This window comes from Pyrenophora tritici-repentis, chromosome 10 (genome assembly GCF_003171515.1).
Source record: "Pyrenophora tritici-repentis strain M4 chromosome 10, whole genome shotgun sequence".
In the NCBI taxonomy this organism is placed as follows: Eukaryota; Fungi; Ascomycota; class Dothideomycetes; order Pleosporales; family Pleosporaceae; genus Pyrenophora; species Pyrenophora tritici-repentis.
In genome coordinates this window covers 3,166,280-3,189,804 of record NC_089399.1, presented here as the reverse complement: position 1 = coordinate 3,189,804, position 23,525 = coordinate 3,166,280, and the positions used below count along the sequence as shown (strand labels likewise).

The window sequence follows — 23,525 nt, the reverse complement described above, 5'->3', positions numbered from 1 at the left end:
TTGTGAGTTATGACGGGCGCGACGCAAATAATGATGCGGAAGCAGCGCTTTGGAGGGACCGTGCATGGACGGGCCTAGGACTCCCGTAAAACGCAGGCCCGCAGAAAGTCAAGGAACGCCCAGCTTCACCAACTGCGATGATCCCCTCTGGGCAGAACGGTTGCGTTGCCGGCCGGCCGACTTTTCCAAATGTTGCTCTCCTGATCAGTCACTCTGTGGTTTCGTCCACCTCTTTTGCCCTTGCATATATCCAGCGATAACCGAGAGAGTTAGAACTGTTCCAGGTTGCGCAGTGCAGAAAGATGCGCGCACTAGTCTCCACCTGCCGTGGGAACCATTTGGACTTGTTCACGTCATTGCGCAGCGGACAAAGTCTGGCTTGGCGGAGGTATCATCACGTGATGGGGAACTATCGTGATCAATCATCACGTGATGACGTCCCCCGACCGCTCGCTAAACTCCGCAGTGTTGAAAGCTGGAGAGCCGTTGGTAGCCGCAGCAAACAACCGCACAACCGTCGGCTCATGTTTGCATCCAACATGTCTTCTTTCCGTGTATCTCTTGGTTGCTTTTGGATAAATTTGCTACTATTATTCCAATAGACATGGCCTCGAAGACATCTTCAATCCGCGCATTGTCGCATTATCTAGTCCGCCCTCAAACACCGCTTCGTCCCCGCTGTAAACAACATGCCCAACTCAGACAATACTCTGCTGCAGCGCCCGGTGCACGCCTAAACGGCACAGTAGAATACGACACCACGCCAATTCTCCATCACACCGCAAAGTCGTCTCTCGCGAACCCCGAGTTGCCAGCGGAGATACAAAAAGGCCAAACAAAGCGCATCAACCTCTACACCGCCATCAATGAGGCACTTCGACATGCACTGCAAACCGATGAGAGAGTCTTGGTCTTTGGAGAGGATGTTCAATTTGGCGGTGTTTTCCGATGTACAATGAACCTGGCTGCAGACTTTGGCACAGAACGCGTCTTCAATACTCCGCTGAGTGAGCAAGGACTGGTTGGATTTGCTATCGGAGCCGCCGCTGAGGGCATGAAGCCCATCGCTGAGGTTCAATTCGCCGACTATGTCTTTCCAGCATTTGATCAAATACACAATGAAGCGGCCAAGTACAGATACCGGTCTGGAACTACCGGGGTCAACTGCGGTGGGCTGGTAATACGCATGCCATCGGGCAGCGTAGGACATGGTGCACTGTAGGCTACCGCAAAACCGCATTCGGGTGTCATACTAACAGATCATTCTAGTTACCACACACAATCTCCAGAGGCTCTCTTCACCCACACACCCGGCCTACGCGTCGTTATACCTCGCTCGCCCGTTCAAGCCAAAGGACTGCTCCTCTCAGCTATCCGTAGCCAAGACCCAGTCATATTCATGGAGCCCAAGATTTTATACCGCGCTGCAGTCGAGCAAGTACCAGTTGATGCCTACTACCTCCCGCTCGACAAGGCTGAAGTCCTGAAAACGGGCAAGGACCTGACGATAGTCTCATATGGAACACCCTTGTATACATGTTCAGCGGCCATAACAGCAGCAGAGAAGGATTTTGGATGCAGCATTGAATTGATAGATTTGCGCACAATATACCCATGGGATCGCGAGACAGTGCTGGAGAGTGTGAAGAAGACAGGGAGAGCAATCGTAGTACATGAGAGCATGATGAACGCGGGTGTCGGTGCCGAGGTTGCTGCCACAATTCAAGAAAAGGCTTTCTTGAGATTGGAGGCGCCCGTGAAGAGGGTCACTGGGTGGGCGACGCATACCGGGCTCGTGTTCGAGCAATTCATCATACCAGATGTTACAAGTAAGATCCCCATACCCTTTGCATTTCCCATGCATGCTAATTTCGAAAGGGGTTTACGATGCGATCAAAAAGACCATAGATTATTGAACTTCTATCTAACCCCAATGAGTTTGTTTCTGTATGCGCCAGTTCTGACGTGGCGCTGCTGAACGTGTGCTGTCTAAGCATGTTGCATATTCGCCATTGAGTGCATCAGTCGATCTACTCTAAATAAATTGGGTCCTTTGTTCCTGATTGGGATTTTCAATAATGTTGTGCCTGCCATCTTTGTCAAGGCTGAGTGCCGTTCGTTGAAGTTGTCTGCATGCATGTCGCTTCCCGAGTTCAGCTTCATTTCCGGTCAGACGGCATCCTCAGCCTCACAAGTTAACAAATCTAACACATACACCCAACACAGTGCAATCTTTTCAATTTTTACACCACATCTCTCAAAAGCTTAGGTCTTTGGGCCGCTTGCTTGCCATACTTCAAGCCGCTGTCACGTCCAGCTGATAGTGGTCTGTTCATCCGGATTATTCTCGCGCTTGCTTCCGCTGCTTCCCTTTCGGGGCTGACATCATGGCTCCTACCTCAATTACCTCCACCAGCAGTGACACACCAACAGCATTGCCAATCAACACTCAGCCTGCTCCACCATCCGGCTTCTCTGGCGATGACTTCATCAACAACCTCGGTAGCGACCTGGCGCCTCTTCTTACGCTATTCGGAGAGCAAGTGACGAAACAGTTCCTTACCATGTCGCTTGGGTGGGCCGACAACATCCTGCTCGCCGTCGGACCGCTGGGTATCATTACCATCATTGTTTCGGCCATTAGGGTCGGACGTGTTAGTATTCTCAAGGCTCTCGTAGGACGGTATGGGCCATATCTCGACAGCCACATAGTTGACGATAATATATTCTGACACTCACTTATATAGTGCAAGAGAAAGCTTGACTACAGCGGAGCTAGAAATTCTGTCGTCTACGTCTGAAAACTCGTCCGAATTGTGGGCCAAAGAAGGAACTGTCAGAGTACTGGGAAAAGCTCCTGTACTGGAGTTAATCGTCTACAGCCACAGTGAGGCGGAAATCCCCGATGAGATCCAAGTTGGCGACCTCAGAGATGCCTACGCTGATAAAGCCTTGACGTATCTATCAAAGAGCGGCCAAACACAGACCTTCGAAGATGCTGAATCGTTAGATCGACTGGTTGAACAACCACCAAACATCACCCTTAATATCAACAAGGCAATAACAACTAATGGGGAAACCTGGTCACTTGTCGCGTTTGGTGTAGCTATACAGACTGTGGCTCTGGTCGTACCAGCCATCATGACTTATCACTGGAAAGAAAAGAAGGATGGGGAGCTAGTTCAGGACTACGCGTATCCCATATTCCTGGCAGGGTCGTTAGCGCTGATCATCGGCATAGCGCTATGCTCTCACATCATCGAAGCAACTTCAGTCGAGCACACATTTAAGAAAGAAAAGCCGAACGTAAAGAGTATAATCTATCTGCAAATGGCTTGCACCATGGGTGATCAGACATTCGGGCAATATCTCCTTAGCATGGGAAATGAAAAGGAGTGCATTCGGACTTCAAGATCAGACTTTGATATGGTACGGCAGTGGGACGTTTGGTTTGCTGTGGTTACCTGTCTCTTGGGGTTTGTCTGCCAGTTTGTTGGCCTCAGAGCCCTGCACTGGTCTGCGACAGTCACACAACTCGGCGTTACCTTGATCATGACGGCCACTCGGGCTTGGATTCGAAGAGGTATCTCACGCCCACCAATAGTGACCCCGATCGATACTACCGATCTCGATTGGATAGCACTCAAATTAGGTCAAGCGTGTCTATCTATAGACTCCGACACAAATTTCTTTGAAGAGTTACACTCCTCTGGTACACATTCTTTCGCACCATATACATCCGACAATGGATACCGCACAATCGAACACTTATGGCACATGTATGAATCTATCTCCCAAACCAAAGAGATCACAATTACGCATCCATGTTTTGACGTACGCCGTAAAATACACGATATATTACCAATAGGCTCTGATTATGGTGGACTATCGTTGAGCCTGTACACCACAACAGCGGAATTATACGATGAATTCTTGAGATGGAATCCTTGGGTGCAAGTTGAGCCGCCAAGACTTACATGGTTACATCTCATGCAGGATTCATCTCATGCCGGTTCACAGTCATTCTTCATGTTGCGGCTCTTCCAATATACAAGCGAAGATTACGATGCCTACGCTACCAGAACAGCGGCAAAAAGATTGCACGCTCTTCTAACTCTCTGGACTTACGGGTTCAACCCGTATTACTCTTTGGATGCACGGAATTCCACATCTTTTTTGCGGTGCGTTGAGTTACTCCCGCTAAGGGACGTCGAAACCCTGAAAGAATCACTCAGGCTTTACATCTGCTCCCCAATGACAGATGGAATCGGCCATCAAGACACATCCATAAAAACTATTCCGATATCTGCAGGTCAAGGTTACGAAGATGGTTCACCAATCTTTGGCATGAGCCGTGAAAGAGTCTGGCAAAAAGAACCCACAAGGTCTAATGACGCGCTTCTCGTGTCGTCCTTTCCGTACTCACTACAAATCCAATGCGCCCTTGATATAATCTCTGGCTGTGTCGATGCAATTGTCAAGCAGATTCTGAAGCTATCGCTTGAAGGAAATCCACCCACGATAGCGGTAGTCGTGGCCCTGGCGAAGAATCTCTCGTGGATCGTATGGAAGCGTGGTCCCGTGGATCGAGAGGAAGAAGCAATGATGCTGGTGTATCCGACGTTCATACGAGAAGGGCTGCTGCCACTGATACCCCCAAGAGAAAGTGGACAAAGCACCGATGAAGCGGATTCAGGCTCAAGAGACAATCACAACGCCAGTGGAACTGGGTCAAGTACAGAAAGCATTAACAATACTAATATGACGGACCACAACTGCACTGGAACGATTCTGAATGCAGGATTCGACCCAAACACCGCTAAAGCAGGTCCCAGTTTAGTAGGCCACGTAAACACATCCGAGGCACAACCCAGCTTGGATGATAATCACAACACCACCGGTGCCAGTTCCAGCCCACCCAACCCCATCCTCCAACAAACAACCCACAACTCCCACGAACCCTCCCCGCACCCTACACTCATCCCTTCCACGCCCGAACAACCTCCCCAGCAACCTTCCACAACTCCTCCAAAAACGTCCCCTCAACAACCTCCTGCACCCACGCCCTCGCCTTCCCAACAACCAACTCCCAAGTCTCCACTTCCTCTTGCATCTTGTTCTCTAGATACACAACAAGAATAGCTGTTGTGAGCAACTGCTCCAGGACTTCTGCGTACGCCGCTGCGGTGGGCGCTGTAGTGAGCAGGCGGAGGCTGTTTCGTACGACGGAGGGGGAGATGCTCATTTCGAGGTAGGGTAGGGGTGCGGTGGCGGGGAAGGAGCCGTTGTGGAGTTGATGGGCGATTAAACGGTGGAGGAGAGGTGGGGATGGGCATGGAGTGGGAGAGGAGGGAGGGTTGGATTGAATGTGGAATCCGGATGAAGAGGAAGGGGGAGGGATCCATCCGGTGGTGGAGCTATAGAGGCTCCCGGGGGTGTTTTGGTCGGTACTGCGGATACCTGCGCTTGGAGTGTTTGCAAAGCCTCCGCCTCGTCCACCGCCTCGTCCACCACTACTCCTACCGCGACTGCCCCTACGAACTCTAGTGATCCCTGAAACCCTGGGATGCGGCCAGCTTTGTGCGGCAGGAGGATCTGCAGAGCCTGCAGAGCAGAATTTGGCCTCACCGAAATAGCTCGACGGTGTAGCGAGTCTCAAAGATTCCCGTTGGCTAACAAAATGCCTACTCACTGGAGAAAATGACGACGATTCGACCACATCCCAGTCTTCTCCAAGCTCTTCTAAATCTCTGCTCACCGTCGCTTCTCGTGCTTGTTTGCGCTTCTCCACAATCTCAGCCTCATTAGCTTCCACCGCAACGAACGAACAGTATTTGCCGCCGACTTGGAACTCCACTCCTAGACGAACGGCTTCTCGTCTTTGCAGCAACGCGAACTGGTCTCTGTATTTGTCCTTCACTGAGACGTTGTCATTGTCGACGGTAGCCTTTGAGATCCAACCGTGGTCCTCTTCGAGTTCTTGTGTGGCCTTGCGCGCTGCTAGTTGATGGATCATCTCATCTGCCTCTTCGCGAATCTCAATGGGGATTTCGAGCGTCAGGGGGCCTTGAGGGGATGTGCCTTTTAGAACTACGCTTTTCGGTTTGAGATGCGAGGACTCTGAAGCTAGGAGCAGGTAGACGCAGGTTCGGTGGAACGGGAATCGCTGTGGTATCTCGTGAGGTGTTTGTAGGAGGGCTGGACGCTTGAGGTTTGGTAGACCGGCGAAGATATCTGTTGGTTCTCCGACTTTGGTATGCTCTTCTTGGAAAGCAGTGTCGTAGAGCGATATGGGCTCTGCGTTTGGCTGTTCGTTGGAGGCCTTGTTTTCCTTGTCTGTATGTCACGGTTTGGTGATGGGACGATGCCTATCTGAGACTAGCGCTGTTTATGGTCACTCACCTACATAAACTTTCCATAGCTTGTACAATACAACCTCAGTCAATCCTCAACTTCTTCCCTATGCGTACGGTTCACCCACTCCAACAGTTATGAGCCCGGCTGCATCCTGATTGTACTCATAGCCGCACGATTACCGCGTCCCTCATAGCGCACGATTACTAGGCCCCTCATAGCCGCACGATTACCCCGCGTCCACCACAGCGCTTGATTACCCCGCGTCCACTATAACGCACGATTGCTACGTCTGTTCTACGCACACAATGGCTACAGGATCAGCAGTAACTCGAGTTACTGTTATCCTTAATACACCAGATAACTGGTTCAACTGGATCTTTCTCTGCAGAGACTTCGCGAAGGATCACAAGATCTGGCAACACGTCAATCCAGATACACCAAAGGAGAGCCTGCCTGACCTAGAGGCTGCCAATCCTAAGCCTCAGCTCACCGACTATAAGGCTAGAGCTTCCAAGCTCTCTGATCTATCCACTGAGGATCGTGATTCCTACCGATGGGAGGTTGAACAATGGAGACTCGACGAGATCACGCTGCAGAAACAAGAGAGAGCTCTGGTGCAGCTAAATACAGAGATCACTAGGTCTATCGCCACGCGTCATCTCTACCTAATACAGGATCTCCCTACTGTGTACGATCGACTTGTCGCTCTCAAGAAGCAATTCTGTCCTTCTACAGCCGATCGGAGTCGCGACTTGATAGCAAGATACACCAATCTGAAGACCGCTCCACGCAACCTAAAGAAACTCGATGAATGGATGGCTGACTGGATACACATCACTTCTCAATGCCAATCGATCAACCTACCAGAGACAACTAGCTACAGGCCTCAGGAGGATTTCTTGATTGCCTGCCAAGCTCACTATCCAAACTACGCTGCTACCTGCCTCGATCAGATATACGAACACGAGATAAACGGTACAAATCTACTCAGCTTGCCCGCCTACGTCGAAAAGATGACGAAGTACATCCGCCGAGCTGCCCAGACCACTGCCACTGAGTCAAGTGTGCTATCTATCTCAGCTGCTAAGCTTGGGATTGCAAACCTACCTTGTGTTTGTGGGTTGTCAAACGCTTTACCCGACTGCTGGATACTCAATCCACTTCACCCAGGTCGACCAAAAGACTGGACACCAGCACCTATTGGAGTCCGCAAGGTTGAACAAGCTCAAAAGGATCCTAAGATTTCGAAGCAAATAAAGGACGCCCTAAATGAATGGGCTTCACGTCAACAGTATAGAGACAAGATTCAGGTAGATGACAGCCAACCACCTAGTGGTGGTACATCATTCGTGGTTCATCTACTGGATACAGGTCAGTTATCACCAACTCACTGACTTGGTGACAACTGGGGGGTGTGTCACGGTTTGGTGATGGGACGATGCCTATCTGAGACTAGCGCTGTTTATGGTCACTCACCTACATAAACTTTCCATAGCTTGTACAATACAACCTCAGTCAATCCTCAACTTCTTCCCTATGCGTACGGTTCACCCACTCCAACACTGTATCGTCGATGTTAAGCTGTACACGGAGGCTTTCAGTGACGCTTTCTACACTGTCGTCTTCTTATTTGACTTCCAGGCGGTAGTCCTTGATGTGAGGGGTGAGCGAACCCTTGAGTATACGAATGATCTTTCTGTCAAGCTTCTCGTTCTCAGCGACCATCTCAGCAAAGCCTCCACCGGCCCTTGCTACGCCTTCGATCAAGGCGCTGGAGACTTGTCCTCCAATGCCGATAGGGAAGACACGCACATCTCTACTCTTTGTTTCCTCGATGATGTAATTGAACAACTGCTGTTGCGCCCATATATTGCCATCGGTGAGCAGAACCATCTCGGTCGAACAGTGCTTGTTGCGCATCTTGAAACAGGATTGAACAGCAGCCAATGTTTCGGTGCCTCCCATGTCAGCTTGAAATGCGTCAACGCAATTGATGGCCTCTTCCAACGTCTCCTGATTATACCCCTTACTCTCGCTCCAAAGACACGAGTGCGAGCTTCCAAATGAACAGATATTGAACATGCAGCCGACAGGGATTGACTTGAGAAAAACCTTGAGTGCGGACACAAGCGTAGGAATCTGGTGGGACATGCTGCCCGAACGATCTACAATGAATATGATCTCTGGCTTCTCAGTCTTGAGGTTGAACTTGGGCACAAGCGTCGTCATCAAGGCGCGCTGGTTGGGGAGTGTTGGGTGTGTTTTCAGGATCGCTTGAGGGATGCCAATGTCCTTTGCAACCACCCGCAATATGAAATCGTGTCGAAATTCTATCCTCTGTAGTGCAAGAACCGCTGAACCTCTGGAGATTGATACGTCCTCGTCGATAGTACTCGTTGATAAAGACCCGAGCGTCACTTCGATGGGGTGAGACTGTGAGATGATCTTCCTGATAGGTATACCCTCTGGCATACAAACGTCTACTGTAATGGAGATACCCTGTATAGCAACCATTCCGAATCTTTTCTGTAGATTTCCGGGACAATAGCCGTAGCGTGGAAAGATGGACGAGGGGATGGTAAGTCGTATACCGTCGACTTCGGCATCGTGGTTCAGCTCCTGGATGTATTTGATGGTGATGAATATGGATGAGCCGTTTGGGATGTTACTGATGGTGGTTTTGAAGACGTCTGCTGCGTCGGGATCTTGCTCGAGTAGCGCTGCAGTCTCGCCACGCGTCTTAGCCACGTCGTAGGTCTTTTTGGCTTCGCGCCTCTCTTTGACTAGACCATAAATCGTACGTTGACCGATGTGGCAGACGAAGTCGACGACACTGATACCGTCAAATAGCGGAAATGCGTATCTTGAATGTCTTGGTCAGCCTTTTGGTAGTAACAACTTTTGTGTACACAGCTTACCTGATTTCTTTGAGTGTATGGTCTGACTGATTCACAAATTTCTGGCGCATGACTGTCCGAGAAGCAGTCGAAAGTATGGTAGTATGAGACTCAAGCTTGACTTGCGGCAGGTAGGTACGCTGGCAAGCTCTTGCATCGTAAATGTAGCAGCCACAGACACCGAGGCGCGTTGGTGAGTAGGAGGAGTGGGTGTTCATGTTGATAGTGATGGTTCGGAGATTTGAAAGTAATAGAGTGGCTACCTCTGCGGCTAAGGATGTTGAAACTATTAACAAGAGGCCCTACTCGATGAAGTTGAAACAATCGGATTTTGATCTGGTTCACAAGATGCTGAAATTTGAAAAGGGATGTACGACGACAAAGATTCATTATGTACTCTTTCTAGTGCTTGCTGCCTGCTGCATCTGGGCAAACACTATGGTAGGGTGTACCTACTTCGTGAGGTATTCAGGAGTCTCATTGGAAGGCACTCTACGTATGTCAACGCACGGTAATCAAGCTCGTGAGTCACAACTATTCGGGGTCACTTACCATTGAGATATGAGTTATGCAGGATTGATGAGTCAAAGAAGTTGCCATTTCCGATGTTCGTCGGTTATTGTCAACAGCAATTGGTAGTCTACCACATTCTTGCGCAATTTCATCTGGCCCGTGCTGTGAAGCACATCAACCTATCCGTTTTCTTTGAAGAAATGCTCTGCTGCGGTTTGAACGCAGATATGACTCCACAGAGGGTAGCGATGAGTGCATCCCCATCGGGGTATTTTTGATGCGGCGGTAACGTTGAGAGATGGCTTTGAACGTACGCCAAATGGTACTGTTCTCTTATCCGCTACGACACCGTATGAAACAGACGAGATCGATTGTATAGTTGATGGTGGCATTCGATGTCGCAGGGACCTACTGTAGAACACCGACATTCATGCCGTTGCGGCTGAGGCGAAGCAGGGACGCGCCCCACCCGACGAACAGCAGTTGTTCCGCATATAGAAGCAGCTACTACCGGTAGTCCCCACCAAACCCTACCCGCACGTACATATTCTGAGAAATCCAACGTATGAGACGTGTTGCGAGAAGCAGCGTCGAAGATGTCTCGTCGCCCGAATTCTCAGACAACGGGCGTGTCATGACGTCACGTGTGCCTTCATACTAAACTGAAACCAACCAGCTGTCCACAAGCCTCAAAAAGAAAATGCGCCATCAAATTCGCTTCCTAAATATTTACTTTCGCATATCCACACCTTGATCATTTGTGTAGTTAACAACGTCTAACAATGGAGGTCCCTGGTTACAATACCCTGGTATACTACGCCACCCCGCCGCACAGCTACATTGGAACCACAATCTTCTTATCCTACATCCTCGGCGCCCTCTACTCAACATTCAAAATCACATTCTCGCTACGCAAGCAGTATACAGCCATCTTCCACGCGCCCACATCCGAGAGGGATGGCAATGTCAAAGCAGCAAAAGAGGCGCGAGCGAAACACATCAAGGCCTATGCCTTCCTGGCTTCCATCAGCTTCGCAACGCTATCTTACCACATGCTCATGTTCCTCATAAAGCACTATCTGGAATGGAGTGGAGCCAAGACACTGAGCCTAAGCAATATGTCTATTGAGAAGCTAAAGAGATGGATGTTGGCGTCGACCTTGTTCCACGATTTCGCCCAGGATCTCGTCAGAGACGCGCCGAATGCTGTCTGGACCCAGGCAGCCATCCTAGGAACGTGGTTCTGGAGTATTTTCCTTGGGCAGAAAGGTATGAGCGCGTGAGTCACGAGGGTTGAGAGGTTGTGCTAATGTGTGTATAGCGAGGACGCGTGGATATGATGCGGCAATGATGCGCGACTATGTTCTTCTGAGTCAGATCCTACCTATATCTTTTACGGTCTCGCTTTTCCTCATTCAGCTGCATCTTTCTTCTCCGGATCTCGCGCCCCCTAAGGCTGCGGCAGAGTCAAAGGGATTCCTGAACCAGCGCCGTAAGCCAATCGCTGCGCTGCAGATTCCCAACATTTTGCTCAATGCAGCTCTACTCGCTCTCCCGGCTTTGCGGTCGCATTCGATTTTTGATGTTCTTCTTTTGGTATCTCGCGCTATTCTACTGCTCCCGCAATTCTCTTTTGTGGGTCTTAGGGATGTGGATGTTAGCAAATGCATCACGGTTTCTGGGGGTTTCGCAATGGCGAATATTGCGATGATGAGGAAGGAGATGACCTTGGGTGGCGTAGTAGGCGCATTGGGCAACGGTGGTTATGCGGTCAAAGCATTAGGATGGGATGCAGTGATCGGTTCGGTGGTATTCATGGTGCTAGGGTGGGGCGGTGGTGTGTGAGTCTTTGATTGCTACAAGTGGTGTGACTACTTCACTTCCAATAGACCGCCTGAATGTAAATTTCCTAGCCAACTCAAAACTCGATCCTTCCACTCGTTTACCGCAGCGAATACCTACTCTGCTAGGTACATGAGCTCTCATATATTGAACACCCTCGCCTTCCCTTCCAGGTCTGTATCTGTCGGCCGGGCAAGCCAGTCTCCATGCATTCACTTCTCACCAGTTAGCTCTCCTCTTATAGGACTAGCTCCTTCTGCTTAAGGGCTAGCCTCCTCTAGGCAGCACCCCGCACCATATAGCTAGCACTTCGCGGTTCTCAATACAACAACGATTTCGCCCACTCAGTTCCCCGATAGTATCACCAACCCATATCAATCTAACGCCATATCAGGGTAGCCTATTGTGAGGAGATAATAGCTACTTTGGCGGTCGCTTTCAAATCTATTCAATAGGTTATTTCTTTTGATTGTTAGTGGAATATAAGATTGGGAAGTTCAAGGACTCACGAAGACCGAATGAGCGGCAATATCCTTTTCCAACTCCCCCAGACTCTGTTTAGCAACTCTCTTTCGCACCTTAAGGATAGAGGTATAGCTGTCGTCTCTAAGTATTCGTAACCACCGGATTTTTACCCCCATTTTTTTAAGACGATAGACTGTAGGTGCCAATACCTCCTCGAAACGGACAGAGAAATCGTCGGAAGTGTCATTGTAGAAAGGCTATTCCAAAACCACAATAAGCCTAATTAGGAGGGACTTGATGTGTTTAACCTGAAATAGCGGATTGAGGTACGTAACAAACTTGGTGTACCCCATTTTATCGTGTAGGTCCTTGGAAGCTGCCATGCCGACCGCAAGACATTTGCCGATTTGGTCCATAGGGATGCACGGGGTGCCAAGAATGTCGTTTTACAGATAGTGGCCAAGGTTCTGGGCGTTGCTTATGCTCACGATCGAGGTGCGATACAGAGCCTCCACTGCTTCTGTAGCAAAGCCCGCATCGACGAAGTGCTTGTTTGCGAAGTATGGTGGAGATCCACCTTTAGCGACACGCATGCGTGTTCCAAGGCCGAACTCTAGTATCCAATTACCTTCTATGATCCAGAATCTGCATCTGCAGTAGCCTTTTAAGCACAGGTAGTCGAAGATTATGTCACGGATGCCACGCGGTAGCTTTTGCATGAACTAGGAGCTGAAAGGGCGACACAAAGCCCGAATAGTAGCGTAAACGTCTCTCGCGAGTTCTCTGCTCTTTTTGTCAGCGTCTCGCCTGGGCAGTTTTCAGTGCTCTTACATTTCGACGGCCTTCTTTTTCTTGTCCAAACGTTCCTGATTTTCCGCGATAATCTTCAGACGGTGTTGTTGCCTAGATCTTTGTAAGCAAGTAGCTCTCTTTTTGTTGCGCATATGCAACATCTAGCTTCCGTGTCGAGCTGTTACTACTGTTGAAAGAAAGTTGATAGTTTATAAAGGCAAAGAGAAGAAACCTACGCTCTCACCCGCTGCACCGCCTTCTCGAAGTCGCCCATCTCATCTATCGCGCAGGACTGAGTCGTTTGTAATCTCGGGAAAGAGTTGTCGGGGCTTGGTAAAGGAGTGTCTGCGACTGCGACATGTATACGGAAAGGCCACTTATGTGAGTCCGTGCGCCCATAACGTGCGAGTAGCAATCACCGCACGTGGCCGGCAGTCTGTGCTTTCACTCCCGCGATGCTTCTAAAGGCTACCGTAGCACGCCATACCTAACAGTCTTAGGATATTTTGGTACAATAGACTCAAAGCCTAAAATCACAGTTGACCTTACAGCGAGGCAGCTAAAACTACCGCATCCAAAAGTCTTCAAGTGATTACATCGACGTAGCAAATTTGCGATCGAGAAGAACCACCAGCCTATTCAGCGTATCTTGTGGTAATTTCTCAGAGGCCACGCTATCTGAGGGATTTCCTGCAAGTGGTATGGCGTGCCATGGTATGTTGACGATGCCTTTCACGTTTGGGGTCTTCTGGGATCCCTTAATGAGTACAAGTCTGTGATTTCTATTGAAAGGTATGATGTAATTCTTTTGTATCCGGTTGACCACCCGAGTGCACGTACATGTGCTGGCATCCAAGGACCATGTTCACCACTATTCACTGCACCAGCCATTATCTCTTCGATTACATGAGCCCTTGTGTCTGAACAATCTGTGTCCTTCAATCCGAATTGGTCATCTTATTTCGAAGCAGTCTTATCAAAGGATTTGTAGAGCCTGCTTTGACAGGATGCCGAGAAGACATGTCAAGACCTCTTAATCCCCACCAGTGGTCTCATTCTATGAATTGTCAGTCATGCAGATGATCTAAGCGCTTGAGTGACTTACAAACAATGAGTGAGCAGCGATATCTTCTTGCAACTCTTCCAGGGTCTGCATGGTGCTACGAGATGGCACCCCAATCTTCTCGAGCATTTTTCAATTGTCACACCTTCTATACCAAGATACTTGTGCCCCCAGACTACTGAGACGAAAGACCACCGGTGCTAGTACTTCTTCGTATCGAAGAGCATACCGTGTCGAACACCATGGCATTCCATAGTTAACGACAAGTACAACCTGGAGCGACTCAAGATGCTTGATGTTGAAGAGCGGATAGAGACACTTCTTAGACTTGAGGTACTCTGATTTCACGGCTCCGGGGTAATGGGTCGCCAAATTGATCTCGACACTACGAGTGTGGTCCTGTGCAATACATTCGCTACCAGTGAGATGGCCAACAAGATCCATATTGAGATACTCCGAGAGACGATCGACCTCAGCTATGCACAGACGCGTTTGGTGGTACATAGCTTCTGTGGCCTCTATAGCGAATCTCTCTCCGACGAAGTCCTTGTTTGCAAAGGCGGAGGTCCACCTTTGGCAACAGCTTCACTCCACTTCGTGCGGTGGCTATTGTGCAACTCCCATAGATCATGCTCGAACCATAGTGTGTATGGTTTAGAATCTTGTGAGAAAGTGTAGTCAAACACCATGTCACGGAGCTCGCTGGGAAGTTTGGACATGAAGGTGGAGCTGAAAGAACGACACCAAGCTTGGCTAGCTGCGACGCTGGCTTCGCCAAGGTACCTACATATGTAATTAGTATATATCTCTTAGTCGAGTTCAAGTATTCTTACATTGTAGTGGTTCTCCATTTATTTTCCAGTCGCCTGTGTTCTTCCACGTATCACCGTATGAACTGATTCGTATCTTCGTCCAAAGCTACCTGTCTAAGTGGAAATTAGCAGTGTACTCATCCTATATGTCAACATTACTTACCGCGCTCATGTCGCATCAAGTTGTTGTGCTCGTCTGTCAGGATTGTTAGAAAGAAACTTGTCTGGATGCAATGCGAAGAGATGAACCCACGTTTCCACCACTTGCATGGTAAGCTCGAAGTCGGCCTTAGCCATAGCGCAGATCTCGAGCCTCAACAAGCTCCGTGTTGAGCCTGTTGTTTTGACAATGGTAGAGGTAATTAGAATGGATCCTCGACATCGATGTCGAAGGCAGCTGTTGGCGGATAGGTCTGTGCGCCTATGACGTGCCTGTTATTAATGCCTCTCACTCGGAGTATAGTGCCCGCACACCAAATACTGCGGTGCCTCTGATAAATTAAGCGAGCCTTCTTTGGAGGCGCAGCCGATAAGCCTTCCGCAGATTTAGACATGTGTTAGGAGGCCTAGAAAGTTCTATGTCAGCCCTCCGTTGTCCAGGCGCAACCAGAATGCTTCCGACGTTTGGTCTCTTCGTATATATTTCCAGAGTAATTGCTAATTTGACTGGGCCTTGCGTGATGTAACAACATCCTCCTACCCGCCATCTAGACACGTAGGATTTCTGATTTCATTGGGGTTTTTAGAGTGTGACAACATCTTGGTACATGTCCTTCAGACACGCTGTGTGTTTCTATACGTACTTGGCCAAGTTATATAATTGAAAGAAATTCATTAATATGACTAGGAACATGGATTGGCAGTCGAAATCTTGCACTGTAGCTAGACCGGAGACAGGTTTCGACAGACCAAAGATAGAAGAATCTGTCCGGAAGATGGTTTTCATACTCTAATCAAGGCTTTACCGAAGCTGCTTGTAGGATTGAACAGGAAAGCCTGTTTCAAGTTTCCAAGGCTTGTGACTAATTGCTGAAGGCTTGCCAGTGTCATCCAAGGACGAAAGTTTGTTATACAGAGGAGCTGCCCACAATTTACCAGAATATGCTACCTTGGCCAGAGTCCAGATACCCAACATAACTACAACATGTGATTATAGCACTTATCATATATATTTCTCAATAGACGAAGTCAGTGTTGCTGCCAAGAAAACCAAGTCAAGAAGTAGCGATACATCCTAGTATGACTAAGCAAACATTAACCCTTGCAATTCCACGCTAGACCCCACGCCATTCCGATCGGATCCTTGGTCATCCCGACTCGAAGATACTTGAGGCAGCCATCCAACACAAATCCAGCATTTTCTGTGACAAGACCCCAGGACCTTAAATACATTCAATTCGGCATCCCGAAGAAATAGAATACTCAATAAACACCATGGGTCGTCCAGACGGTCCGCGCGACCCAATCGCTGGTCCCGACACACCCCAACCTCCATTCCCCATAAAGCTCCGAGGACCCGTAGTCAAAGGTTTTGGACGCGGAAGTAAAGAGGTAAGATCACATACCACCTCCCGATGAATCATACCCAGCAATACCACAACACACTCCTCCATCACTCTCTTAATGCAACCCAGCGCAACACTAACCACCCCACCACCAGCTGGGCATCCCCACAGCCAACATCCCCCTCTCCGGCCTCAGCATAGGCGGCCACGACACGCTAGATTCAGGAATATACTACGGCTGGTGCACGCTCGACACGTCGACCATTCCCTCTCAAACCAGCGCCTCATCCGTCCCAAGCGCCACATCCGACACATCCATCCCCACGCGCTCCTCCTCGCACGCGGTTGCGGACCTAGAATACTCGTCTTCCACCCCCACGCCCTCAACCGTATACCCCACCGTGCTGTCCATTGGCTACAACCCGTACTACAAGAACGAGAAGCGGTCGATCGAGATACACATTTTGCATAGTTTTGAAAAAGACTTTTATGGTGCGGAGCTGAGTTTGCTGATTATGGGGTTTATCAGGCCCGAGTATGATTATGTTAGTAAGGAGGCGTTGGTTGAGGATATTAGGGAGGATATCAGAGTTGCGAGGAGGAGTTTGGGGAGGGAGGGGTATGAGAAGTGGATGGGGGATGCGTGGTTGAAGGGTGGGGAGGAGGGTGCGGCGCAATAGGGCTGAGGGGTCCTATGGTTTGTGTGTGAGATGTTCAATTGATCAGAGGAGAGGAAAGAGATGATTGATTTCAGGCGGTAGAGAATAGATGACACCAAAGATAGAGGTGAACACATACCCCACCCTACCCGAGAGAAAGAAAGAAGAATTAGAAAATATCCATTTACTTCGGTCTAAGAGAGAACACTGGTATAAGCGCGTGGGCTTTGTCTAATTCTCCATCCATGATTGCAATTGCGCCATTCGAAAACATTTCCACCAACGAACGCCATCAGAACGCCGGAAACCAGGAAAGCAAAACAAAAAAAAGACCACCACGTATTAAGCCATATCCGCTGTTTCCCCCGAATATGCAGGTCCCTCGTATACAGAACGGAGAGACCCGGCCCAGGTATCCTATGCATGTGCTCTCCCAGGAGAACCCAGAACAAAAAAGCAAATCGTCAGAGAAAGCAAAAACACTTTTGGTTGTCTTTTTTACAGCCACCACTAACCACCACCGCCACCACTCGCTTCCGTCAAAACATCATAGCACGTACGTGCATACGTGTCCATGGTTCGTGTAACGTACGTAGTGCAGTTTCTGCGGTACCAAGCGTATACAAGCGTCTCTCGTTAGACTAAATGGTATGGGGTAGAAGAAAATGGTATGGGGGGATGAAGGAAGTGTAGAGCTCATGAATCCAGTAAGCGTCATTCTCAGGCCTATGGAAGACCTTTATCAAGAACAGGCATAACCTACACACAAACACATCAGCAATCTGATCATTTCGGATAGTAAAAAGGGGGAAACTCACACTCATACAAACCAGCACCGGCATATCGAAGATGTCTCTCTTGATATGCCACCAAATCATGCAATCGACCATTCCGCTCTTGGCACCAAGCCGCTGCATAGCACTCTCACCCTGATGTACAGCTCCGCCTTCCATCTTGACCAATGGATCCAATTTCGCGTCGCCAGAACTTGCATTCTTCATGTTGTGAATGCGGTCAACGTCTGCTTTGGTCTGATATCGCAGCATATTAACACGTTGGGAAGCATAACCGCGTGGGTCCTGATAACAGAGTTCAGAAAAGTGCTGAAGGAATTCTAGGGCTGATCTTGCGTCCATGAGCTCGATGATGTTGACGCTGGGGGTAGCGCCCTCGGAGTCTTGGGCTGAGAGGTTAGGAGTTGTGTTTTGGGTAGAGGTATCGCTTTCGCTGGATTCGCGGTTGGTGCCGAGGTTGACGTTGAGGTTGGGTTCGTGGCCGAGAAGGACATCGCGTTTCCAGCCCGTGAGGATGGTGAATTCCTTGTTTATACCGACGATCTCGCCTGAGCGCCGGCAGATGAGGAAGGGGGTACCTACTTCGGCAAAGTGCTCTTGAAGTGTCATGAGATGGCGTTGTAGACCCATTTCTTGGTGTATTAGATCGTCTCGGTTCAGCTCTTCACGAACTTGTAAGAGAACGGGTCGGTAATTTTGTAGATATTGTTGTGCTTTGGCGACCCATGGCCTGGAGTACTTCTTGTCAATCAGCTGATACAGCCTATGATAGCCCTTAACATAGTCATAAGGCTTGGTAATGCCTTGATACACGCTCTTGGTATCTCGTTGGCGTTTACGAATGCCATTTGCGTGTATTGATTGCAGTGCTGTGGTTGGAGGCCTATTTTCCTGTTGCGGCCGACTGACCAAGGGTGACCGTTGTGCATGCGGCCGATTAGCATTCGCAAAGAATGCTGCCGTAGATAGTGGATTATCACCCTCGTACGTAGACGCATCGGTGGATGCCGGACTTGCTGTAGAATGTGTGGCTGGTCCTTGGCCAATGGCAAACGCGTGAGGACCATTGAGGCTGTCATTTCGGTGAGGGTGGTGGTCGTGACTGCCGCTACCCGAGGTATTGTTTGGCGTGTGAACGTGCATACTTCCCTGCCGCGATTGCGTCTCTTGCCATTCGCTGCCAGGGAGCCCATTCGGACCGAATGCCATAGCGGCCGCATTATTTTGATCCGGGTAACCGGACGGCACTTGCTGATTATACATGTTCACGGAACCGCTCATGTTGTTCATCAGGTTATTGTCATGCGGTGTCTCGACTGCACCTGATGACATGTGGCCGAGCATGCCAAACTCGAGCGCACCATAGTGGTTCCCAAAGTTCAGACTGGAAATATCGAAATTGAACAAGGCTGGGTCGCTGGGGTCGAACAAGGGTCCAAACTGTTGCATACCTTGCTGACCCTGTGACATGGTACTCGGCGCACCTGCATTTTGCACCGAAGCGTGGTGGGCCTGGGTAAACGGCGGTGATATCGGCGACTGCTGGTTGCTAAAAGCTCGCGTGTCCTGAGTAACGGGTAGTTGGCCTGGTATCGAATTTGGCGGATAGAATGCGGCCGGTGGCTGGGCTTGATTGTACATGTTGCTTTGTGGAGAGACAGAGACTGTATGTGTGTCCTGAGCCGGAAGTGGTGTTGGGCGGTTTCCGTTCATGTACGGGTAGTGGCCGCCCACACCGGGCATGAGAGAGCCATCTGGTGCGTCATGAAGGTACTTTGCCTTCTTTCGCACGCCGTCCATACAATGATCTTGGAGACCTCGCTTGATGCAGCGGCCGCACGGCCTTTCATCGCCTGTTGTAGTCGTTAGTTTTCTACTGTGCAAACCTGTCGATCACGCTAGAACGACACGGCAACTACAAACTCTCCATACTCACCACATGTCAGATGGGCGCGCTGGCAGGCAAAACATGCCCTCCGCGCCTTCTTTCTCCGTGGTCTTAGAGGATCCTTTGCATTGGGTTTGCCGTTTGCAGGCTTCTGGGTGGGCGAGGCATCGCCGGACTGGCGGTCTGTAGTCTGTTCGGCAGCCATATCGTCGTCCTGATCACTCCTGTACTCCGGCGAGGGAGATGCATCTTCGGCGTCTGGGGTGGTCATAATATCCCTCTAGGCAGCGCAGGCTCTGCGGCCGAGCACGGACTGCTGCTGTGAACTAGTAGGGGCGCTGGGGACGGCACGCTCAGCGCTGCGTGCAGCCGTCAGTAGTCTTCTTGGGGTGTTCCCAGCAAAACGGTTCAGCCAATGTGTCTTGGGAGCACGGGTGGAGGCGTTCCAGCTGCGTGTTTTGGAGTGCGATCACGCGTGCGCTGGCTGCTTGAACAGGCGCTGCCGTGACACTCTGACAGCTCCAATGGCGAGCAATGCAGGGGACCCAGATAGTGAAGGGCACTCAATCCGGCGGGCAGGTATGGGACAGTGCGGTAGTGGTACGGAGCCGGGGTCCATGCAATCGAGGGAGCATTCCAGGAGCACACAGAATCATGTTTGATAGCGAGATGCTACCGAGACGCGCTGCCCATGCTGCTGGGAGTCGGGTGTGGTTCTACAAGATACGCCGGGAGCTGAGCCCGCGGAGGATGAGGCGGCGTGTGTGGCAGTGAAGCAGTGACAGCGGGGGAGGAGCGACACCGTAGCGACACCGTAGCGACACCGTAAGGCGACGGCTCTGTCGTACAGGGCAAGTCGCTCTCGAGCACTGGGAGCGATTCTTCTGGCCGGGCAGGAGCAATCTGCTGGCGAGGCAGGATCGACCGGGCTGGAGGCAGGCGCGACCGATGGCGGCGAGCGCTGAACAGGCGATGTTTGACGAGCTCGAGTCGCGTCCAGGGCACCTGCAGCGCTGTGTGCGATTGACAGAGGGCGAGGCGTCGGGGCGCTGGTCGTGTGCGGTATTGGGGCTCTCTACAAGTTGCGCGCAGATGCGGTTCCCCGCAATTGGCTGTCGAGGTTTGCTGTGGGAAAGGTGCTGCCCAGGTGCGGCAAGTGCGCACCAGCAGCTCCTGCCTCGGTCCCTGTCGACCGGTAGACGGGCGTGCTTGGGGCTTGGCGCTAGCCGCTAGCCGCTAGCCTTCCACCTTCCCGTGACACGACCCACGACGGCCTCCCACTCTCGTCACCAATCGAATGCCACTTCAGCCACTCGCATGTGCTTCTTCTCCACACACTTGGTCGTCATGATCCTTCATTACATGGTTAGATTGATTGATTCGAGTTGAGACACCACGCCTGTACCGGTATTGCGCGCGCACGCTGGACAATCTTGCCCCATTCCTAGCAGTATATACTATCGATTGTGCACCCACTCCTCAGGTCCAATAATCGCCTGTGAGTTTTGTGAGGCAGACGTGCAGAAGTGGCATGGCGGCCAAATCACCCACTCACTCACTCACACTCCCCCCTCTGCCTCAGCCCATGGGGAGGGGCCGGCTTCGGTGCGACCGACCCTCATGCTCCCATGGATTACTCGTGTCGCTCGTCTACAGCTTCGCGAGCCTCTGTGTCGCCCTCAGCGTCTCACTCGCCCGTGTCGCTGGCTTGCCGACCACGTTTCCTCACACCTCGGCGGCACCTCCGCCCCTCGGCAACGGCACCATCCGCAACCGCTTCGCTCTCTGTGTTCCCCTTGTCCCTCGAGCTGGCGTGGCCGCCCTCGTGGCGCTCATGTTCCGTCGCACAAAGGTCCGGCCAACTTGCTTCATGTCGTCTCACGTGTGGGCGCAAAATCCTTGATTCAATAAACATGATGGCATGCAAACGCCGTGTCACTCGCTATTCTTAGTCCCCCTCCACTCATTTCTGCCACATGCTCTCGCGTCGCAGACACGACCATTATGCAGATGCATAGCGACTGGAGCCCCTGAGTCGCTTGCCATATCGAAAGAACAAGATTGGAAACCTGCAACAGCATACATTAGTCGAATCCCGTAGCCACTGCCGCGGGTTGCTTACGGTGCCATTGCCAGTGCCAGGAACGCGAGCACAGTCGTTGCCCACTGGTAGCCGAGATCTTTTCCACTTTAGTGACCGCTCTTTCATCATGGTGCGCCTAGCAGACACTTACTGTTGTACATCTGAACACCAAATAGTCTATGTCATGGGTTAGTCAGCATGTCTGCCCCAACGTTTGGCCTGGGCTTACGGGAATGCCGCAGCAAAGTACGACCGCGCAAAGCTGTTGGCCGCAAGAGCCGACGCAGCGTAGACAGGGTACTGTTCGGCGAGGTCAGAATCTTGTACCCAGCAGCCTGGTCCGATGTCGGTGCATGGTAACTCACAGCCTCGACGAGGAATGTAAAGACCCCTGAATACACCCAAATCACCCTACGTCACAAATACCGTCAGTTCTTTTCTTATCCATGACACTGGCATTGTCCAAAAACAGAAGTCTTACCCAAGGCCAAATAGCGCTGAGAAAATCATTGGGACTGTCGTGTAATGGTCAGTAAATATTGCGACTCGACAATATGCACCATGCTGTCGTACCTATCCAGTGAACCTGCAGAAACCGGGGTGTTAGCTATAGAAGCTTCCATAGTAGCATCATTCTAAACTCACAGATGAGTATGTCGTCCATCCAAACCCTGCATACGTATGATTAGAAATTATCCACAGTCACATCCTTGTCAAAGCTTACCAAGGAGTGCAATGGGAACCACCCAAGCGCCTACAATCGTTGAAGGGAGCCGAAACTCTGGTTCCGACCCACCGGGCTCGCCTCCTTGCTCTTCGCGTTGCCGCACGAGCCTACCATATATCTTCCTCCAGATGGGGTCTGTAGAAATCCCCGTAAGCATACCTACCAACAAGCCAAGGAATGAAAGTCCCAGCTGCGAGATGCTAAAGCCGTGGTTGTTAATAAACACGAGACCAAAGGCGCCAAAGAACAGGTAAAGGATACCCAACAAAATGGCAGACAGGATGCAGAGGTTCAAACACTGCAGCACGACAGTCAGTCCACCAATCAAGGCCACATCGCGCAAAAGACCCACCATAGGTTCAAAGATCAAGAGTTGAAACGGGCGGATGCATGACCACAAGACTGTTTTGGCAATCGATCTGTCCATCTTCTCAATCGGCGCTATCCACTCTGAGTTGCCGGTTTCTCCTCGCAGTCGAATCGCCTTCCGGCGGAGAAGGACAGGGTGATACGTCTCAGGCACGAACAGGACGATTAGGCAAAGCTACAAGGCTAGCATTAGTCTCTGGCGCACATGGTGTGCAGCACAACCTTACCTGGACTCCAGACCAGATGATGAGCACGTAGAAACACCTGACTTGATGTCAACACACCGCCCATTACCGTGGCAAAGCAGACGACCATCTTTCTGGCCGTGAGAACGAACGCCACAGAATGCGGTTTGCATTTGAAATCAACGCCATCAGATCTGCAGGTGTAGTGTCGCAAGGCGGGGGGGCTGTGGGTCTCTTGAATAAGCACTTACCATCTCCACGTAGTCTTCTCAACAATAAACCCTGCTATCAGGGGTCCGACTTCTGGGCCTACAAACGGACTGGCCGTGTAAACCATCATAGGCGCTGATAGTTCCTATGATTGCGTCAGAGAATAAAAGTGGTAAGCTGGTTGTGGGGAGGGACTGACGTGTTTTCCAAACATGTCGCCCACAGTTCCTCCGGCTACACTGAGGAAGGCTGAGCCAGCCAGACCATCGAGGAAGCGCGCCACCAGCATTGTTTCGATATTTCGAGCCAGCGCGCACGGAATCAGCCAGATGAGGAAGAAGGTAAAGGAGCAAATGTAAATAGG

The 23,525-nt window shown here is 50.6% G+C and overlaps 10 protein-coding genes across 10 annotated transcripts; 5 read left to right on the top strand and 5 right to left on the bottom strand.

The window, feature by feature from the left end:
• Nucleotides 1-604: 604 nt before the first annotated feature.
• On the top strand, nt 605-1,916 carry PtrM4_050440 (AcoB, Pyruvate-2-oxoglutarate dehydrogenase; the record flags this gene model as incomplete). Its single annotated transcript, XM_001936840.1, has 3 exons — nt 605-1,218; nt 1,270-1,829; nt 1,879-1,916. 3 exons carry the CDS (start codon nt 605-607, stop codon nt 1,914-1,916), a joined length of 1,212 nt encoding a protein of 403 aa, XP_001936875.1.
• Nucleotides 1,917-2,387: 471 nt separating this feature from the next.
• On the top strand, nt 2,388-2,732 carry PtrM4_050430 (uncharacterized protein; the record flags this gene model as incomplete). Its single annotated transcript, XM_001936839.2, has 1 exon — nt 2,388-2,732. One exon carries the CDS (start codon nt 2,388-2,390, stop codon nt 2,730-2,732), a length of 345 nt encoding a protein of 114 aa, XP_001936874.2.
• A 2,246-nt stretch (nt 2,733-4,978) lies between these two features.
• PtrM4_050420 (uncharacterized protein) lies at nt 4,979-6,419 on the bottom strand (the record flags this gene model as incomplete). Its single annotated transcript, XM_066104862.1, has 2 exons — nt 4,979-6,336; nt 6,407-6,419. 2 exons carry the CDS (start codon nt 6,417-6,419, stop codon nt 4,979-4,981), a joined length of 1,371 nt encoding a protein of 456 aa, XP_065959426.1.
• A 243-nt stretch (nt 6,420-6,662) lies between these two features.
• On the top strand, nt 6,663-7,751 carry PtrM4_050410 (uncharacterized protein; the record flags this gene model as incomplete). The annotated part of the gene is made up of 1 exon (XM_066104861.1): nt 6,663-7,751. One exon carries the CDS (start codon nt 6,663-6,665, stop codon nt 7,749-7,751), a length of 1,089 nt encoding a protein of 362 aa, XP_065959425.1.
• A 232-nt stretch (nt 7,752-7,983) lies between these two features.
• PtrM4_050400 (uncharacterized protein) lies at nt 7,984-9,472 on the bottom strand (the record flags this gene model as incomplete). The annotated part of the gene is made up of 2 exons (XM_001936838.2): nt 7,984-9,220; nt 9,276-9,472. The coding sequence occupies 2 exons, from the start codon at nt 9,470-9,472 to the stop codon at nt 7,984-7,986; spliced, it is 1,434 nt and encodes a 477-aa protein (XP_001936873.2).
• Nucleotides 9,473-10,549: 1,077 nt separating this feature from the next.
• On the top strand, nt 10,550-11,612 carry PtrM4_050390 (uncharacterized protein; the record flags this gene model as incomplete). Its single annotated transcript, XM_001936837.1, has 2 exons — nt 10,550-11,036; nt 11,089-11,612. The coding sequence occupies 2 exons, from the start codon at nt 10,550-10,552 to the stop codon at nt 11,610-11,612; spliced, it is 1,011 nt and encodes a 336-aa protein (XP_001936872.1).
• Nucleotides 11,613-13,899: 2,287 nt separating this feature from the next.
• On the bottom strand, nt 13,900-14,058 carry PtrM4_050380 (uncharacterized protein; the record flags this gene model as incomplete). The annotated part of the gene is made up of 2 exons (XM_066104860.1): nt 13,900-13,923; nt 13,972-14,058. 2 exons carry the CDS (start codon nt 14,056-14,058, stop codon nt 13,900-13,902), a joined length of 111 nt encoding a protein of 36 aa, XP_065959424.1.
• A 2,117-nt stretch (nt 14,059-16,175) lies between these two features.
• Nucleotides 16,176-16,926, top strand: PtrM4_050370 (riboflavin kinase; the record flags this gene model as incomplete). The annotated part of the gene is made up of 2 exons (XM_001936835.1): nt 16,176-16,292; nt 16,402-16,926. 2 exons carry the CDS (start codon nt 16,176-16,178, stop codon nt 16,924-16,926), a joined length of 642 nt encoding a protein of 213 aa, XP_001936870.1.
• A 705-nt stretch (nt 16,927-17,631) lies between these two features.
• Nucleotides 17,632-19,858, bottom strand: PtrM4_050360 (GAL4 domain containing protein; the record flags this gene model as incomplete). Its single annotated transcript, XM_001936834.1, has 3 exons — nt 17,632-17,664; nt 17,724-19,552; nt 19,636-19,858. 3 exons carry the CDS (start codon nt 19,856-19,858, stop codon nt 17,632-17,634), a joined length of 2,085 nt encoding a protein of 694 aa, XP_001936869.1.
• Nucleotides 19,859-21,589: 1,731 nt separating this feature from the next.
• On the bottom strand, nt 21,590-23,450 carry PtrM4_050350 (uncharacterized protein; the record flags this gene model as incomplete). The annotated part of the gene is made up of 13 exons (XM_066104859.1): nt 21,590-21,656; nt 21,710-21,767; nt 21,822-21,847; nt 21,900-21,970; nt 22,036-22,081; nt 22,152-22,185; nt 22,244-22,256; nt 22,316-22,341; nt 22,395-22,695; nt 22,750-22,941; nt 22,994-23,030; nt 23,203-23,306; nt 23,361-23,450. 13 exons carry the CDS (start codon nt 23,448-23,450, stop codon nt 21,590-21,592), a joined length of 1,065 nt encoding a protein of 354 aa, XP_065959423.1.
• Nucleotides 23,451-23,525: the final 75 nt, after the last annotated feature.